The sequence below is a fragment of the Capricornis sumatraensis genome, chromosome 7 (assembly GCF_032405125.1).
Source record: "Capricornis sumatraensis isolate serow.1 chromosome 7, serow.2, whole genome shotgun sequence".
Lineage (NCBI taxonomy): Eukaryota > Metazoa > Chordata > Mammalia > Artiodactyla > Bovidae > Capricornis > Capricornis sumatraensis.
Window position 1 is genome coordinate 69,654,245 of NC_091075.1, and position 20,791 is coordinate 69,675,035.

At 36.2% G+C, this 20,791-nt stretch overlaps 1 protein-coding gene across 1 annotated transcript in view; it reads right to left on the minus strand.

The window, feature by feature from the left end:
- The window catches only part of TXK (TXK tyrosine kinase), a 41,949-nt gene that overhangs the window by 13,265 nt on the left and 7,893 nt on the right, over nucleotides 1-20,791 (minus strand). Inside the window, exons 5-9 of the mRNA XM_068975207.1 lie at nucleotides 15,605-15,659; nucleotides 7,147-7,226; nucleotides 6,160-6,287; nucleotides 3,033-3,107; nucleotides 200-371 (exon numbers count right to left, since the gene is read on the minus strand). Coding sequence (XP_068831308.1) covers nucleotides 200-371; nucleotides 3,033-3,107; nucleotides 6,160-6,287; nucleotides 7,147-7,226; nucleotides 15,605-15,659 — 510 coding nt within the window. The remainder of the gene's footprint in view (nucleotides 1-199; nucleotides 372-3,032; nucleotides 3,108-6,159; nucleotides 6,288-7,146; nucleotides 7,227-15,604; nucleotides 15,660-20,791) is intronic.

Consider the following 20,791-nt stretch of genomic DNA (forward strand, 5'->3'; position numbering starts at 1 on the left):
AATTTTACAGGTGAGGAAATTGAAGCTTAGAAAAACGAAACAACTCAAGCCACACAGAAGTCAAATAATTCGCCCAGGTCCCACAACTAGCTTGGGCAGAGTTGTGACACAAATCCACTTGTGACCGACTCCAAGATCCATGTTCTTTCCATGACACCTGGATGTTGTGCCTACTTGTCTGGGTTTTGTGTATACTTACATCATCACTTTAGCCTCTTCAATGAAATCCTCTTCAGACATGAAGCCTTCGTTGATGGCCTTGATAGCTACCTGGACATGTGCTCGCCATTGGCCTAAATAGACCACTCCAAACTGACCACTTCCAATCTGCTTCACAAAAGCCAACTCAGATGGATCTATCTCCCACTTTTCTGGAAAAGTAAAATATCCATGTTACAAGTAAGGAAAAGTTAAATTTTAGAGCTAGAAAAGATCTAGGAATTATCTCAACCTATTTTCTTTTATTTTTCAGAGAGGTCGAAAGCATTTACAAATGAGTAGAAAAGGCCTGTTACCATTTTTAATACTATCATTGTGGCTTAAAAGTGTAATTCCAGAATTCAAGTTTAAATGCAATAATTTCTTAAGGAATTTTGTATGTTGAGCTGTGCCATATAAACACATTTTCATAAAATAAGTAAAAATAAACAAAGATACAAACCTCACTTACTTAGAAATTATGGGTATCAAAACAGGCTTTTTCTTTCCTGAGAGACCCAGAAGGAAACACAGTTCTGTGTCTTTCTAAACTATACCTGCCAAAACCAGATGTGGGACCTAAATATGTACATCCCCAGACTCTTTTTGTTCTGATAAGTAAACATGTGAGGTAGATAAAACCTGGGCTCCCCGACCCCGATCCCAGTTTCTTTTACAGTTCCTCTGCCACTCCCACCCCTAAAGGGCTTTTTTGCCCTTTCTCTTTTGCAAAAAGTCTAATCAATTCATCTAATAAATATTTTCAATATTAAGATTCTAACCTATATCTAAGTGTATGTTTGAAATGAGAATTGCATTAGTGAATATGTCTCGTCCTATAGAAGCAAATCAGTGGGGGAGGGGGGACTATTTTTAAAATAATACTTTGGAAAAATGAGAATCAAATCTTAACTTTTTAGTATCCCTTTTTACATAGCAATGCCACCATCTGCTGGAACTTTAAGATAATGCATTTAAAAGAATCGAAGGGAATTCTCTGGCTCTCCAGTGGTTAGGATTTCATGCTTTCACTGTCCAGTGCCCAGGTTCAATTTCTGGAAAGGGAACTAAGATCTCACAAGCTGTGAAGCATGTTCTCCCCTACCCACCACCCCCCCAAAAAAAAAGAATTATAAGGACTAATGGACCCTTGTATCGGGCTAAGTAACACAGGAGAATATATTTATGACCTTGGGATTGGCATAGATTTATTCAACAGAATATAATCATAGAAGAAAATATTGATAAATTATACTTCATAAAATCTTACTTATCAAATATAGCCCACTAAGAAAATGAAAAGTTAAGCCTCAGACTGGGGGAAGGTATTTCTTAAAATACATAACCTACCTAAGAATTTCTTTTCAAAATAAGAATAAATCAACTAGGAAAAGGCATATAATCCTATTTTTAAGTGTCAAATAAAAACTTGAATAGAGTTTTCTCTCACAAAAGAGAATACCCAAAATGGCAACTGAACCTATGAAAAGTTGATCAAGGAAATTGCATATGTAAACCAAAATGAGATATGCACACACAGACTAGATTGGCTAAAATGTGAACCAAAACCAAGCCACAGCAAACAAAAACCACAAGAATATGAAACACTGGCAAGGACAAAGATGCGGAACAGCTGAAACTCACATATGTCATTGATTGAAATATAATTTGGGATAAGCTCTTTGGAAAACTGACTAAATCTGAGTGTGTGCATACTCTATGACCCAGCAAATCTACTTCTAAGTATACATCCAACATTGTCTGGCCATAAATGTGATTAAACTTTACCAAAAGACATATAAGAATGTTCATAATAATATTATTTAGAAAAGCCAAAAATTGGTTACAACCCAAATGGCTATATAAAGAAAAATGGGCAAACCCATTGCAGTATAGTCACAAAACAGTAGTGCAGCGCCACACAGATGAGCCAACCACATCCGACACCATGAGTGAACTCACCCATGGGCCAGTGGGAGAAAGAAGCCAGACATGGATGCACGGTGTTGAACTTTGTTTATATAAAGTAATCAAAATTAGACAAAATGAATCAGACTCTAGATTTATGAGCTATATACTGTTAAGGATATTTAAATATTGAAAAGTTTATTTTTTAATGAATGAGGACCATATTTAACTTAGATAAACTGCTAATGATAGAATTTTTAAACATGTAGTATTTATGGGGTAGAGAAATAGTCTAAGCACACATAACACTCTGGAATCACCTTTCCATCCCAATTCAGAGACTGAGTCCTGGGTACCTGCTACACAATAATTGTGTGTGTGTGTGTGTTTTTTAAGTATATTCTTAGTCCCCATAGTGAGATAAATTTAAGGAAATAAAATAACACCAAATTAGAAAGAAAGATTCTTTGGCTCTTATTTATTCTCATAGATTCGTAACTACCACATTCACTAGAAAATACTTCAAATCAAACTTCACCCAAGTTCTATTTGAAAAGGTGAAAAGGACAGATTTCACAGTTCGTTTTAGTAGGTCCCATTGGGAAGAAGTCATTTCCCAGTCACCCACATAACCAGAGAGCAACAACCCAATCATTCAAATAAAAAGAATTGGAATTTATCAAAGAGGTCCCAAATAATGTATAATGAAATTTAAAGCAAAAGTGAAACATTTCCCCCCAAAGTTTAAATGCCTTTATGAGATGCATTTAAATGCATTTAAATCTCAGAAAGCAGATTTAAACATTGAGGAGAAAACATATATCAAGACAGACATCTCGAAAGAGCTGAGAATTCAAAGAACATAGAACTTGGGATAGACTCTTTACTTGATTTGATTTTTACTTGAGCACACATGCATACTTTACCATAACTAAAACCAGCTGTGGCTGGCAAACAACTGCCCATCAGACCAACTGGGTAACGGAGACGGGACATGAGTCCTGGGAAGAAAAAGAAACCAGCATTTCAGTTCTAGTTCCTGGTACAAGAGAAAAAGCCAAACATACCAGAAGATGGAACCATTCCCTAAACAGATCAGCCAGAGAAAGTATTCTACAGTTAGTCTGTTTGGTTATTTTTCCTATTTGAAAAAGACTTTTCATAATATAGTATATGCTCATTGAACACAAGTTAAAGAATCCAAGAAAATACAAAAATGAAAAGGTCCCTTACAAAATCTTAGTATCCAGAGATACTTTGTTATCATTTTTGTGACCATCTTTGCAAAAATCTCTATATGTGTACTTGAAGGTATATACACATATGTATGTTTCATGGAAATGTCAATGTTTTGCTATAAGCTTCTTATACTCAACATATAATCGATATACATCAATGACTATGAATCAACCTTAAAATTATTTCCAAGATTTCACTATAGAAAAATATGCTGTATGCTGGAGGGAGTGAGATGAGGGTAAGAGCATGGCAAGCAAAAGGATGAGATTGAGATAGCTCATGTTTGGTGACTTTGATGTTCTTTTAATTTTTTAAAACAGAATATAGTTGATGTACAATATTATATCAGTTACAGCTGTACAATAAGGTGTTTCATAATTTTTCAAGGTTATATTCCATTTATAGTTATAAAATATTGGCTGTAACTCTCTATGTTGTATAATATATCCTTGTAGCTTATTTTATACATAGTTTATACTGCTTAGATTTCAATTTTCTTAGTGAAGTAGAGAGGCAATTTGCTGATGGGCAGTGGATAATACTGGAAAGAGGGTTTTGAGGAGAATGGTAGAAATTTGAACAGAAGAAAGGATGCTTACTAGTGACTCTGAAGACCTAGTTGGGGTTAGAGTCCTCATCGAGTTGGGACTCCATAACACATGATCCAAATAAAAAACACCAGAGGAACTGCTTTAACACCCTAACACTTCCCTCTGAATTCAAAGTTTTCGCTTGCCAAATATTTTTGTTTTGTGAATGACTACCAATAGTTTAGTGACAGTGTATCTCTCTGATAGAAACAGAAAGAGCCTGTCACTCTCTGCACTGTCCTTACCTCTGGTAAGGAAATGGATTGTTATGAGCGTAACTGACCAGAAGTCAAAAAGTAGACGGGCTAGTCATGGGTTTCAAGCCTCTTCTAAAATGGTCTCTCAAATAATCTAATTTGCTTCTTTCTGGAAAAGACAGCAGTCATTAAACACAGACTGTGGAGCCAGAGGGTTGAATGGCTCCAGTGGCTTCATAGATTTCTGTGGTTTCAAATCTTGGCTCAAATACCTATTAATGGTGTGACCTTGAGCACAACGTATGCCTGAGTTTTCTCATCTGGGAGATGGAGATGTCAACAGTATCAACCTCATCGGATTTCTCTGAGGATTAAATAAATAAATAGACATAAATAGGGTCTGGCCCAAAGTAAGTCTTCAATAAATACTAGTCGCTTCTGGATCCCATGCCTTTCCTCTTATCATTTTTCTTCCTCTTTGTCTTATCTCTTTTCTACTTTCTCTTCTGTCTAACAGCAGCCATAGTTATAAGTTTTCAACTCCTGTCTTTCATCTTCTTATTGTTTGATCTAGCTTTAATTTTAAAAGTTATCTGTATGGTATTTCATACACTGTAAGAATAATTTATGTATATGTATATTGTAATAATAAAAAAAAACCTAGGGCAAGCTATAAAGCAGAAAATAAAAGTTTTCCTTACCCTCAGTCTCCTTCCTCAGAGGTAAACATTAACAGTTTATAGTCTGTAATCATGTTATTAGTTTAAAACTTATTATCTAAATTTAACAGAATTTTCCTAGGCACGCATGTCTGTGTGACTGTGTATTACTCTACAAAAGTGAGGCTATAAATATACTGTTTTGCACTTTTTTTTCCTTTATAAACAATTTATCACTAACAACTTTTTAGGTTAGCACATCCTGATCTGCCTCAGTACTTTTTTTAACCTCACCACCACAGACACTCAGTTTCTTAAATTTCTTCTTTGAAGGAAGAGGAAAGAGAAGAGTAAAGAAGAAAACTCAGACCTGATCTGATTCTAAGGGTTTCTATCTCTGGCCACAAATACGTCCTCACTGGCCTCACTCAAACACGTTGCCATTTCCTCTCTAACTAAAGGCCCAGTGACCACCAGGAGTATCCAGGTGGACTCAGCCCATAAGTGTATAAAATTTCCATGGATTTATTCCTGATATAAAAAACCAGTGTAATGGAAAAGTGACTGCTTTCCGAAAGGGATTCTTTTTTTGTCAGCACAACTTTTCATGAGATAAATCTTAAAAAGTACTGTGCATCAAGAAATCAAAACAATATGAAAGTTGCACTGGGTTCCAAATTCTCTAATGTTGAGGTAAAGAGATTCCCCTTGGACTCAGAGTAGTCCAGGATAGACTGAATGATGGCTGAAGGTCAGAGCTGTGATTGTAATTGTGATGGAACTTTCTGGAATCTTATATCTTTCCACGGATGATAGGTTTGCAAAAGTAGCCATCATTGCAAATAACAGCAAGAGGAGGGGGTTAAATATGCCTCTGGTATGGTATACTTAAGTCAGATTATAACTGTGAAAGACTGTGCCTGCTCTCCAAACAGGAAATACAGAGAATGAGACATTTAAGGGTAATTTTCTACTGTAACTGTCTAGAGAGCAAATTTATAGGGGCAAAGGAAAAAAAAAGCATGATTCTTTAAGACATTTGAAATGTTGTTACATTGAGCACCATGCAAATTTCAAGAACAAACGTATAGTGACTAAATGGCCTTTTGAATCTTTGTCATGTATCTTTTTTCTAAACTGGCAGAAATGTGAAAAATCAACCTACCTCTTGCCCCTCTAACTAGAAAAACAAAAAAACATCTCCTCCTTCTCTCCTGAGGAGGAGAACTACTCATAAGACAGGTTGTATTTCAAGCTCTTAAACATTTCTACAGGGATATTTGCTCCTGTTAAATGTCTGACCAAAGACACATAAACCTGCCTGGGGCCTGGCTCCCCAACTCTCCCAGCCTGAATCTTTCAACTTACCGGCTGCATTGTGCTGGTGATACCATATCAACTCAGGGATTGATTGAAACAGGTGTCTTTCAGCCACATACCACTGTCCTGAGTCACTCCTTTTGATTTGATAATGCTTGATGGTAGCCTCCATATCTCTATAACCAGTAAAATGTGAGTTCGTAAACAAGCAGAAGATCACTTTGAAACCAAGTCAATCATTAAGCAACAGGACTCGACTTCAAAACCTTGTATCCTCACTTCACACTGAAAAGTAGATAGGATTACAATAAACAGGTGCCTCACCATTGCTGGGAAAATTCCACAGCTATGGTATTAGGGTCTTAGATCAAATATAACTTCAGCCAAAGATGTCTAGGTGACAAGTCTAGTGTCCAAAAATGTACAGCTCGTAATGGATACGTATAAGCATCTACTGAATCAGGTATCAGTCCAGTGAATAAGCAAATGCACTGTGAGACATGTGAGACAAAGAAAGGAGGAAAGCCACAAGAGGGTGTCTTGATGAGCAGGTTTGTTATGGGCAAGTGGGGCTTAATCCCTTCAGGAAGCCATGAGAGAAATGTGGAACATACCTACAATGCTCTTCGTCACTTCCAGCCCACCCCCGGGGGACCACGAGAACCCACAGGCAAAGAACATTCTCAGGAAGAAAGAAACAGGAAGCTTTCTGCATTCAAGAGAGCTCTCTGTAGGTAAACCCTGGGGTTAGCCAAGGGATATAAGGAAAGCATCAGCAGTGTGTGCTACAACTAATCACATCTCCTCACTTGATACTTGAGAAAAGGAGGCGAGAGAGTGTAAGTAACTTATATTTAATATCACACACAGAGCTTCTTAGGGGATAAAATTGGAACCAATTAGTTGTCCCAGTATCCAGGCCAGCAATTTTCTATGTTAGGCTCTCACTTCCATTCTCTATGTGATGGTGACTCCTTAACAATGACTATCCTAGTGACTGTTATTTCTAAAGTGACCAAAATCACAATTGCTTACCTTTTATCTCTTATAAACACAGAAATGGTGTAGGATCCCAAATGTCTTGAATTTCTGACAATAAATGCACCTTCTTTAGACTGCAAAACAATTCATTCATTGTACATGTTTATTCCTTATTTGGAAGAAAGACAAATATCTCCATAATGAAAACTAAAGCTATACTGACTACTATAGAAGGATGATATTGTTTTTATAAGTACACACAATCTTATCTCTTAAATTCTTACAGATTTAGATGTCATACCTATAAAATAAAATAAAATTGGGTTAAGAATCTGCAATGTATGAGCATTTTAAAACTTCGCTCATGATTTTTCTAATACTGCATTTGACAACCTTGTACCCCACCATTTAGTTATTTTTGTATACTGATTAAGTAATAGATAAAAGAGCTGATGAATAAGAAGAACTCTGAGACAGATGAGCAGGATTTTTCTCTACAGGCAAAGAAACAATATGGCAAGTAGGGGTGAGGGAGGCAGGGAGAAATACATCTAGGAAGCTCAGGAATGGGAAAAAAGACCAGTTTATTACACAGATGGAAAGAGAATAGACTTGGAGAAGTCTTGAGAGAAGAGCAAGGAGAACCATTTTGTTTGCTCTAAGGATACAGGCTTCCCAGGCGGCAGTAGTGGTAAAGAATCCGCCTGCTGATGCAGGAGACACAAGAGATGCAGATTCGATCCCTGGGCCGGGAAGATCCTCTGGAGACGGGCATGGCAACCCACTCCAATATTCTTGCCTGGAAAACCCTATGGACAAAGGAGCCTGGTGGACTACAGTCCATGGGGTTGCAGAGTTGTACACGAGTGAAATGACTTAGCATGCATGCATGCAGGGATATAGGAGACACAGAGGGAGACATGGCAAGAGGGAAGAATATTATAGTAAGGTTGATGTTTACATTATCAGTTGGATCCCCAATGACATTCTTTGGGCTTCCCTGGTGGCTCAGATGGTAAAGAATCTGCCTGCAATGTGAGAGACCTGGGTTGAATCCCTGGGTCAGGAAGATTCCCTGGAGATGGGAATGGCAACCCATTCCAGTATTCTTGCCTAGAAAATCCCACGGACATAGGAGTCTGGCAGGCTATGGTCCATGGGGTCGCAAAGAGTCAGTCAGGACTTAGCAACTAATACTTTTGACATTCTTTGAAACTGCTTTTAAATAAATTTGAAGGTTGGACTGCTTGGTTTGGTTTGTTTGATATTAACAAACAAAAAAATCTTTGCCTCTATTAAGTTTGCTTACGTTCATGCAGAGGAAAATATCTCAGATCTTGTCAAACTCATGAACATTTACACTTATGAAGTACTGGTGAGAACTGCACAACCCTAACAGCATGATGTGACCCCTCAAGAGGAACATAATACATTGTCTCCTCCTTCCAGATGCTTACCAAGAGACAAGCCTTTTCTGGTCAGAGTTTTTAACCAGTGGTACAGTAGAGAGCCCAGAAATAAACCCATGCTTATATGGTCAAATAATCCGTGACCCAAAAAAGGGCAAGAATACACAATGGGGGAAAGACAGACTTTTCAATAAACTGCAGTGGGAAAACTGGACAGCCACATGCAAAGGAATCAAACTGGGCTACTTTCTCCCACAGTGTACCAAAATAAACTCAAAGTGGATTAAAGACTTAAATGTAAGACCTGAAACCATCACAGTCCTAGAAAAGAACATGGGCAGTATGCTCTCTGACGTTGGTCTTAGCAACATTTTTTTTGGATTTGTCTTCTCAAAAGGAAGACAAGGAACAATGGAAACAAAGCAAAGGAAACAAGCAAAAATGAACAAGACTACATTAAACTAAAAAGCTTCTACATAGTAAAAGAAATGAGCAACAAAATGAAAAGGCAGCTTACTGAATGGGAATAGATATTTACAAAAGATATATCTGATCAGCAGTTAGTACCTGAAACATACAAAGAACTCGTACAACTCAACATCAAAAACTAGACAATTTTGTTTAAAAATGGGCAGAGGATCTGAACAGACATTTTTCCAAAGAAGACATCTAGTTGGCAAACAGACCCATGAAAAGATGCTCAACACCGCTAATTATCAGGGAAATGCAAATCAAATCCACCTTGAGATATTACCTCACACCTGTTAGAAAGGCTGTCATCAAAGAGACAAGTGTTGCCAAGGATGTGGAGAAAAGAGAACCCTTGTGCACTCTTTGTGGGATTACAAATTGATACAGCCACTATGGAAAATAGCATGAAGATTTCTCAAATAGAACAACCACATGGTCCAGCAATTCTACTTCTGCGTATTCACCCAAAGAAAACAAAAACATTAATTTGAAAAGGCACATGTTCATAGCAGCATTATTTACAATAGTCAAGATATGGAAGCAACCTAAGTATCCATTGATAGATGAACGGATAAAGAAGATGTGGTGTACATATACAATGGAATATTACCTAGCCATAAAAAATAATGAAACCTTGCCATTTGTGACAATATGGACAGACCTAGAAGGTATAATGCTAAGTGAAATAAATTAGACCAAGAAGGACAAATACCACATGATCTCACCTATATGTGTAATCTAAAAAGCAAAGCAAACAAAACAAAAACAGACTCATAGATACAGAGAACAAATGGGTGGTTGCCCAACGGGAGGGGGTGGTAGGGAGCATGAACTAGGTGAAGGGGATTGAATTACAAACCTCCTGTTAGAAAATAAATCAGCCACAGGGATGTAATATGCAACATAAGAAATATGGTCAATAATATTATAGTAATTTTGTATGGGGACTGCTGCTGCTGCTGCTAAGTTGCTTCAGTCATGTCCAACTCTGTGTGACCCCAGAGACGGCAGCCCACCAGGCTCCGCCATCCCTGGGATTCTTCAGGCAAGAACACTGAAGTGGGTTGCCATTTCCTTCTCCAATGCATGAAAGTGAAAAGTGAAAGTGAAGTCACTCAGTCGTTTATGACTCTTGGCGACCCCGTGGACTGCAGCCTACCAGGCTCCTCCATCCATGGGATTTTCCAGGCAAGAGTACTGGAGTGGGTTGCTATTCCCTTCTCCGGTATGGGGACAGAATGTGACTAGATTTACAGTGATCATTTCATAATACATGCAAATATCAAATCAATATGCAGTACATACACCTGAAACTAATAAAATATGTTTACCATGTAACAATATGTTGACATGAAACATGTCAACCATGTTTCAATAAAAAAGGAAATTCAAATACAAATGAAAAAATCTAGAATACTGACACACTACTTATTAGGACCTCTGCTATATAGTTCAGGCAATACTCAGAAATAAATTCACAGTCTTATTATATCAATAAATGAGAAGAATATAAAATAAACATAGCCAACTCAAGAAGTTAGGTTAAGAATTATAAAATAAACTCAGGTAAAGTAGAAGAAAAGAATTAATAAAGGCAAAGGCAGAAAATAATAAATTATAAAAACAAAAATATAATATAGGTAGACAGTAATTACATTCAAAGTCTGGTTGTCTAGGGAAAAACAATAAAATAGGTAACCTACTAGTTAACCTAATTAATAAATAGTGGAGGAAATCTATTAAATATGTCACAAGGATTCAGAAAAAAAAAACTTCTTGGCTCTATATATTTGAAAACTTGAATAAAATGGACAAGTAGCTAGCAAAACATAAAATTTGTCAAAATTGATTCCAGCAAAGCTAGAAATCTTAATAGACCTAATAAATTGAAAAGCAGATAAGGTTTTAAAACAGCTTCAACATTAAAAAGCACTACATTGCACTGTGATGTTACTAAATCTTAAAAAAAAAAAGATAGATCAATTAAATAATTCCAGAGCATATGAAAAGAAAAAATAGGCTCAATAAAAAAGTAGGCTCAATATCCATACCATAACATAGCAAAGATTGTGCACAAAAGGGAAAATTACCAACCAGTCTTCACTCGTATCAATGCAAAAACCCTAACTAAATGTTAACAAACAGAATCCAGTAGCACAACAAAAGAATAATACAGCATAACCAAGAGGGATTACATACAGGAATGTAAAAGTAATGTAACATTAAGAATTTTATTAATATGAGTCAACATTTAATAGATCTGAGAAGAAAAATCTCACTTAAATTTCCATAGATGTTGAAGAAGCACTTAATTTCAATTTCTATTATCAAGGTTTTTTTATTCTTTATAAAATAGGAATATATGTATATTCTTTAACACAATAGCCCTTATTTACTTTGGTCCCAAGTCCAGCATCATGCTTTATGTGGAAATCATTCTAACTAAAATTAGGAAAAAAGAAATGCCCACTGTCAGCAGTGGTATTTTAAACTGTTCTAAGAAACTAGCCAGTGCCATTAAATGAGGCAGAAATTAGAACCCTGAATTAAAATTGTAAAAGAGGGTTGAAATAATCTGTTTGCTACTGCTAAGATTATGTACCTAAACCTAAGAGCATCAACTGAAAAACTACTACAGTAAAATAGTTGAGCCACACTCGCCTTCTGTGATGGCCCATACTCTGTCTGTGGAGTGTGTCTCTCTCTAAATAAATCCGCTTCTTAAGAAACTTTGAATTCATCAAAGTCATCAGTTACAAAATTAATTCATAGAAATCAAGAGATTTCAAAAGTAAAAATAAAAAGATATGCCCATTTATAATAGAAACAAAAAGATAAATTATTTTAATATAAATTTAAAAATACATGTGCATGTGTTAAATGAAGAAAACCTTAAAATTCTCCTGAAAAATACAAAAGCATTTGCTTTTTCTAATTAGGTCTTTCATCCATCTAATATCAATTTTTGCTTGAGGTTTGGGTCTAATTTTGATTTTTTTCTATGTGAATAATTAATATATACATCCTGGAACAAACTGGTCCCCAAAACACACTGATTTGTAATGCATAAATAATTTTCCCTAAATTAATCTGTAAATTTAATGCAAACAACAGGAAGACTTCTTAAACAAGGCAAAGTAATTCTGAAGTTCATACAGACAAAACATATATTTTCAGAAAGTTTCTTAAAAAGGGAGACTAGCCAGAGAAACCTTCATTGTTTAAAACAGTAAACTGTGCTTTGCTGTACAGCAGAAACCAACACAACATTGTAAAGCAACTATACTCTAATAAAAATTTTAAAAATAAGTAAGTTAAAAAAAATTGACAACTATATCAATATCTCCAATGTTAAGATAACTGGGTGCCACCTAGTGCTTGATTTCTGCAGCTACTAACCTTACATATTCAAAACTGCTACTATTAATAAAGCCCAGGTTTTAAAAACTGCGTTTTGAAAATGACTTTTTTGTTGATATGTTTATAGTGGCAGAAGAAGATCATGAAAAGAATGCATATGATATCAACATTAGCATGAAAATAGCCACATGCCCCTTAAATATGAAAAACAGACCAATCATTTTTCACTGCAAATGCAGATTTCTGCTTCCCTTAAATTTCACCAAAATCTCAAGGGAACATCTCTGTAACTGGAATGTACAAAAACTCACTATATGGTAAACAGGCTAGTCAAAACTAGGGCTTAATTATAATCCACGATGAGTATACAGCAAATGGTCTGTTCAAAACTTCCATTTACTTACTCAAAGTGGTCAAAGTGGAGAAGGCAGTAATGTATATTTTTCTCTTTCTTAAAAGGGTAGATGTGGTCTTTGCCAGACTATTTTATGAAACTTTTACTAACCTTCAAGAAACAAATAACATCTATCTAATATAAACAATTTCAGATATTAGAAAAAGATTAAAAACCCCACATTCCAACTCATTTTATGATGCTAGGATAACATTTATACCAAAACCAGACAAAGAGAACAGAAAATTAGAAGCCGGGCTCACTTTGAACTTAACAGGAAAAATGCTAAATTGAGGAAAGCCAAAACTAGCAATATATATTTTAAATGACTCATAACCAAATAAAATTTAAACCAGGCATAATTTTAAAAATAAAAATTGGAAAATATGTAAATTATACAAATATTTTAAGATATATAGGAAAGATATGTATGTATTTGAAACATCATACATACATTCTTCAGACAGATTAAAGACCTCAATGTAAAAGCACGTCTTTAAAACATTTAACGAAAAATATAAAATTCCTTTATTATCTCAGAAGAGAGAGGAATCTCTTATAGTAAATAACACAAAACAAAAAGCAGATATCATAAAGGAAAATATTGAGAGATTTGACATTAACATTTTAAAATTTTTGTATACGAAAATACTCTAAAGTTTACAAAAAGCCAGAAATCCAAAAAAAAATCATTGTAACACATAATGCCAAAAGATTGGTATTCAGAATATATATTTCTTAAGTACAACACATATTGATCAGTATAAAAAAAACCAAACACATTATAGAAAAATGAGCAAAGGATATTAACAGGCATGTGACAGCAGAGGCAGTACAACTGGTCAAAGACACATGGAAAGTTACTTCAGCTGAACTGTTTACCAAAGAAATTACATTTTAGAATACAGAATTTTTCACTCAATGAATTGGGGGGAAAATGTGAAACTACCCACTGTTAGTAAGAATATGAGTGAGTGTTAATCACTCAGTCGTATCTGACTGCAACCCCATGGACTGTAGCCTGCCAGGCTCCTCTGCCCATGGGATTTCCCAGGCAGAATCCTGGAACAAGTTGCCATGCCTTCCTCCAGAGGATCTTCCCAACCCAGGGATCGAACCTAGATCTCCTGCATTACAGGCAGATCCCTTTCCATCTGAGCCATGAGAAAAGCCCGTGTAGGAAACCAGCTTTTTCACTCCCTGTAAGAGTATAAATTGATCTAAGTACCTGAATCCTGATTTGAATACACAGTATCTAGTAATGTTAAGTCTGCACATATCCTCTGACCAGATGATTCCATTTTGGAGTGTAATTCAAAGAACCCCTTGCCCTTGTATACAAGATGACATGCACAAGGATGTTCTTTGCAGCACTGTTTGTAAGAGCAAAAAATTAGAAATGATTAGAATGTTTATCTACAGTAAAATTGATATATTTTATATACTCATAATGAAATAGTACATAATAGTTGAAGGTATGTGTTGATCCATGTGTGTGCCTATGAATTAAATGGAAAATATAATGTTTGGTTAAAAAATCAACATATATGTGCTCTCCTTGACATCTAATATTAAAACACATTAAATAGCACTATAGGTTGTTTATATACATACATGTGATAAAAGTAAAAACCCATGGACAAAATGGGACCATGCTCCTCTATTGCGGTTGCCTCTGAGAAGTGAGGACCAAAAAGATAAGGGAGAGGGTGGGCCTCAACAGCTTCTGTAATGTCTTATTTTATTAAAGAACGTTATGATCAGTGCTACTATTTGTGATATCTGGGTTGGGGGTACGGAGGTTTTGCTACAAAATGCTCCATTCTACTCTTGGTAGGGAGGTCAGATTCTCACCCTGTTCTGGCTTCCTCTCAGATGCAGAACCTCATGTAGAACCCGCCCAGCCCAGTGATTCGGGCCGTATTGCCTGTGACAAGCTTGCTTTCCGTGGACCGAATTGTCCACTTCCTTTCTCCAGTTCTGCCTGCTTATCACTACATCTTCCTTGTCCGTTCTGAACCAGCTAATTATATAATGTCACCATGCCAGGCAGATATCACATTGGCTGTCATGCTCCCTTTTCTTGTAGCCAATGAGACCGGGCCAGACCTCCAACCTCCATCCCCACCAGCTCCTGAGAGGTCCGTGTTCCTCGTACTCCGCCTATCCCCCAAATACTAACTGGATCTTCCCTGTGTCATAGGTCATTACTGGCACTGAGTTTTGAGTTACAGAACTGATTTTTTTCTCACTCATATTACTAGATTTCCTCAGCATCTGACATCAGGTCATAATGACATGCATACTTCTCAGCTACTTTCTAGTTTTGACTATGCATTTACCCACAGCTGATACTTACCGTCAGTTGGCAATTTAAACTATACTCAGTTTTGTTTTGTTTTGACCTAAATGAGCAGTTTTGATCTAAGTTTGCTGCTCCACTCTTCCTTTTGTTCCCAAAGAATGAAAGTGCAGCTGCATGTATTTTTCTGTATCTATGCTTTTTACGAGTCTAAGCTAAGCTCAGGACCGAGAATCTATTGGACTGACATTGATGCAAATGTATACAGGCAATTCAATTAGAGACCCTTCTGGCAGAATGCACTTTGGAGCGAATGAAGCAGTTTTGGTATGTTAGAAATGAAATCATTTCAGGAGAAAGATATGTGAAATTGTGGTGAAAATCAATGGAAAACATGATTTGATACAAATTAATCTAGTTTATAATTTAATAGAAAATGTAGTACCAGTGAAGTTGTAATAATATTTTAGAACTAAAAAAATCAGGAAGTAATAAAACATTTTTAGCTGAGTATTTATAATTCACCTCTCTCAGAAATTTTGAAACTATCCACAAAATTATTCATGGATAAATTACCTCTTGTCTCAAAAGATGTTCTGCCTGATTTCTAGTGATATTCCTATGGTACCACCTGTAAGAGCAATAAAAATAATTTTTTAATGTTATATATCATTTATTTCCAGAAAAAAACCCTATTCCATTTCCTTCATTTAAAAAAATGGTCATTTTTGTACATTTGGTACAAAAATGTCATCTGGTCATTGTACATTTTTTTTTTCTGTCAGTGTTTTAGGATTGGCAATAAATTATCTCTACAGGAAAAAATAAAATAAAATAAAAAAACACTCCAGAACTAATTTTATAAAGGGACTGATTAATTCACATAAACAATAATGTAATATAATAATATATCAAGTGATTTATTTAACAGTTATATTAATTGCAAGCCAGTATCTCATTTTTCTACCATATTTCAATTCAACTTTCTGAAACACACTTGGTTTAACACACTTAATTTTGAATGGTTTAACTTCCTGAAAATTTCCATGAAATGTATGTGGTTAAAAAGCCATCATCTTCGATAAACACTTTCCTGAGCTTTGGTTAAACCCAACTAAAACATACACACTTCTTTCCCCTCAGGAATATCTTATTTGCCTGCTCTTACATGTGTCGTCACCTTTCCAAACTTAAAACTCACACTGACTTATCTGACTCTCCTAAATATGTTGTTGCTGTTTAGTTGCTAAGTCATGTCCAACTCTTTTGCGACCCCATGGACTGTAGCTCGCCAGACTACTCTGTCCTTGGGATTTCCCAGGCAAGAATACTGGAGTGGGTTGCCATTTCTCTCTCCCAGGGATCTTCCCCAGTCAGGGGTTGACTCATGTCTGCTGCATTGGCAGGCAAATTCTTTACCACCGAGCCACCTGGGAAGCTCCAAAGTATGTCACCTTGTAGTAAAGTCAGTAATTTAATAGAGTAAATGGAACAACCAGTATACTAATCACCCCACCCCACACCCTCCTGGGCCTCATATTCTCCTCATTCTTCCTTCACTCACTAAACTTCCATCACACTGGATTTCTTTCCTGGCTGAAATTCACCAAGCCCTTTTCTGCCTCCAGCCTTCCTGTTGTGTCTGCATGAAACACGTCATTAAATGACCTTAAAATATCAGACGTTCACACAGTAATCATAATTAATGAACACTGTAATTTAAACATATGGTTTTGGGACTTCCCTGGAAGTTCAGTAGTTAAAACTTCATCTTCCAATACAAGGGGTGTGTGGGTTTGATCCTTGATCTGGGAGCTAAGATCTCACATACCTCAGGGCCAAAAGACCAAAAACAAAACAGAAGCAATATTATAACAAATTCAGTAAAGATTTTTTTTAATGGTCCACATAAAAAATCTTTAACAAAATATTGTTTTTATTTTTTTTTAAATAAATAAACATATGGTGTGATGTGACAGCACCTAAGCAGTAAGCAAATGTTGTACGGGAAAGAGAGAGGAAGTGACGATAGAACAGAGGAGAAGAAAAGAAAAAGGAAACACTTTCATTCCAAAACAAGCCTTTAAGAAGAAGCTAATCTAATATTACCAGAAATACTATTTTTGTGGACAGTGGAAGAAAGGGTGTGGGTATAACCAGGCATTAAGTCAGGTGGGGGAGCCCAGTGGTGGCTGAATGAGACTCATACCTGCCTGGGACAATGGAACCTGTCTCCTCATGTGGACTTCCCCTAACCTTCTATAGTAGAAAGCTGCCACTAACTAGCGTGGCCAGGTGTTTAAAATATTAATATTAACGCGCTTAAATTGAAAACGGTCTTTTAAAAGGATGAACCACAGAGAACAAGGGATGATTACAGATGATTCTAGTCAAAGTCATATAACTGCCTATTGCTAATGGGAGCAAGAGTAACTGTGAATTTAAACTGTGCCTATCATTCAATATTTGTTAATGAATATTATTATTGTGGGAGGGAATTTCAAGATGAGTCTGAGACCTCTTGCTGTAGAAAGAAGAAATTTTTCAAAATAAATGAGGCAGAGTTAAATTTACAGGGAACCAATTTAAAGAGGCCCCCATACTGGCTAAGTTATGAAATATAGGTGCTAAAAAGAAACTAGTGATTATAGCTCACTGAAATAGACTGAAGTTGTGAAAAGAGAAGACAGCATGCTGCTTAGTCACTTCAGTCGTGTCCGACTCTTCGCGACCCCATGGACTGCAGCCTAACAGGCTCCCCCGTTGATGGGATATTCCAGGCAAGCGTACTGGAGTGGGGTGCCATCGCCTTCTCCAGAAGACATCATAATGACACTCAAAAAGGGAGGAATTAACATAAAATGATTTTTTTTCTAAATAATGTTTCTTTACCTGCTATCATGTTGGTATTAATTTTGTTGCTTTGTATTTATTTATTATAGTGATAAATAAAATGTTAATTGTGTTTAAATATAAATTAAAAATCCATCCGTGTGGAAGTCATTCTCAGAATGACTTCAAAAAAGTAACAAAAGAACCAGATAGAAGTATATGATGAACTTAAGATCAGTTAAAATAAGGCAGAATTCCATCTGCATTACAATAATGATAAATAAAAGGCAGAAAAAGGATAAATGTAATTTAGAGGAGGTTGAGGCATGGTATTTTAGAATTTCAGCTATTTAAATCAGATGATAAAAGGTAGAAGAGGTTTTTTGTTTTGTGTTTTTCAAATAGGTAAGGCTGCAACTTCTTTATTAAGACAACACTGACTATAAAATTAATATTGAATGATGTCATTAGAAGCCCCAATACACAGGATTGGAGTGGGGATTCTATTAATACATTTTTTAAAATCTACTACATCTAACTGTGGTTGAGTACAATCATCACATATGGAACATATATGTAAGCCTCCCATGTGCCAGTCTTAGATTTTTAATCAGTAAAGAATAGTATTGTGGCTTTGAGTTTTAGACCTGGAAACCCTATTAGATCTGAGAAAGTTAACTTGCTTCAATGGTGACTTTCTGGAGAAGGAAATGGCAACCCACTCCAGCACTCTTGCCTAGAGAATCCTATGGACAGAGGAGCCTGGTGGGCTGCTGTCCATGGGGTTGCACAGAGTCGGACACAGCTGAAGCGACTTAGCATGCAGGCATGCATTGGAGAAGGAAATGGCAACCCACTCTATTATTCTTGCCTGGAGAATCCCAGGGACAGAGGAGCCTGGTTGGCTGCCGTCTATGGGGTCGCACAGAGTTGGACACGACTGAAGCGACTTAGCAGCAGCAGGTGACTTTCTGACCCTGAGAAGATTAAGCATTTAGTGTAGAGAAAATGAGATAAGTCAGACTATACATCCATAGCTCAGAATAATCAATGTCTGCTACTTAAAATATCAAAAATTTTAAGAGAATCTGGCATATCAGGTTTTTTGTCTTTGCTTTAAGATTTATAACTAATCTTCAACTTGTTTACTAGCTGAGCCACAAGGGAAGCCTCTGATAGCTCAGTTGGTAAAGAATCCACCTGCAATGCAGGAGACACCAGTTCAATTCCTGTGTGGGGAAGATCTGCTGGAAAAGGGATGGGCTACCCACTCCAGTATTCTTGGGCTTCCCTGAGACCTGGATTTGATCCCTGGGTTGGGAAGATCCTCCGGAGTAAGGGAAAGCTACCTACTCCAGTATTCTGGCCTAGAGAATTCCATGGACTGTAAAGAGTTGGACACAACTTTCACTTCACACTTCAACTTGATATTTGAAGTTTGAGAATAATTAATTTTTAAAATGATATTCACATGGTTAAAAGAACTCAATTCACATTATGTTTAATTAAACATTTATGTTTAATTTATTACATTTCCAGGATCATGTAAGGACTTACAAGGGGCTATTACAATTGCAAATTTGACCTGTCAGGCATGTCCTTTATAAAGAAAACTGAATTTATTCAGTTTATTTATGCAAGTTAAATGTTTCAGGAAACTTAATTAACTGAGTTTGTAAATAGGATGGATTGTTTAAGGATATTTTTGTCAAGTATGAATTTAGGTAATTGTTCTTGTTTTTAGATTTATAAATAGTATATCAAGATTTAAAAGTTCAATTTGAAGGGTTACTGAAAACAAAGTTTTTTCATTGCATTGTTGATAATTTGAATATTAATTTCAAACCAAAGTAGCCATAAACATTTCTCTGTATAAAGGATCCCCAGAGATGTCAGAAGCCCACAGGGACAGGATTCCTTCTTCCATCAGCCCCTTAACTCTCCCCTTTCTCCTTTAGGCCTCAAGTCACGTCCTCAGAAAGGTCTTCCCCACTCAACATGCTCATTTAAATTATATTCCCTCCCCTCTTGTTTCCTTCCTGTGCCCCATACTATTCCTTCATAACACCACAATTTAAAATGATGTGTCTGTTTGTGAATTCAGGGTTGCTTAATGTCTATTTCCTTGTGAAGCTGTAAGTTCCATGAAAACCAGGACTCCTTCTGTGTATTCTGTATTGTGCTTCCACTGGTTACAACAGCTAACATCTAATATTATCCTAAGTACATAATGATAAAGACTGAACAAATTAAGTGGAGGACTGAAGTAACTCTGAATGTAGTGTACCAGTTATACTAGGCAAGGTGGACAAAGCTGTAAATGTCTTTCTTGTTTCACAGTTCAAGGAAATAGTCGTAACTTCTAGAATGTATTGAAAAGCTACTATGTACAGGCATTATTGTCCCCAGGGTTCAGATCATTCAGAGGTTTAAAGACATTAGGTAACTTTGCTCAGAGCTGAACCATTAGTCAAGAGTGATGCCAGGATTTGAACCCAGATTTTTCTGATTTATAAGCCCATACTGCTGCACTTCAACATGGGACAGTAATTTCTGTACAGTCAGTAGAATGGTGCTTGGTGCATAGTAAGTGGTTGATCAATTTTAGTGATTTATATTGATGTTCTGTATTTTAATAACCTTCTTAAAACCATAATAAAATTAAAAATTGGTCTTTTCATAATTAGAGTCATTTATAAAAGGGGCTTACAGAAACATAAATCCAGGCTAAGGAAATGAGATGATTATCTAACTTCAGAGTGGCTTAATTTGTGATCCAGTATCTGCAGTATAAACAAGTTGTTAAAGCCAGACGCTAAGCCTGTTCTAAACAGGGGAAGCAACAAGCACATCAATTCATAACAGAAGGAAGAAAAGTAGCCCCGCTGATTACTGAGCGTCCACTTGCTAATCACCAGGCACTGTGTTAGG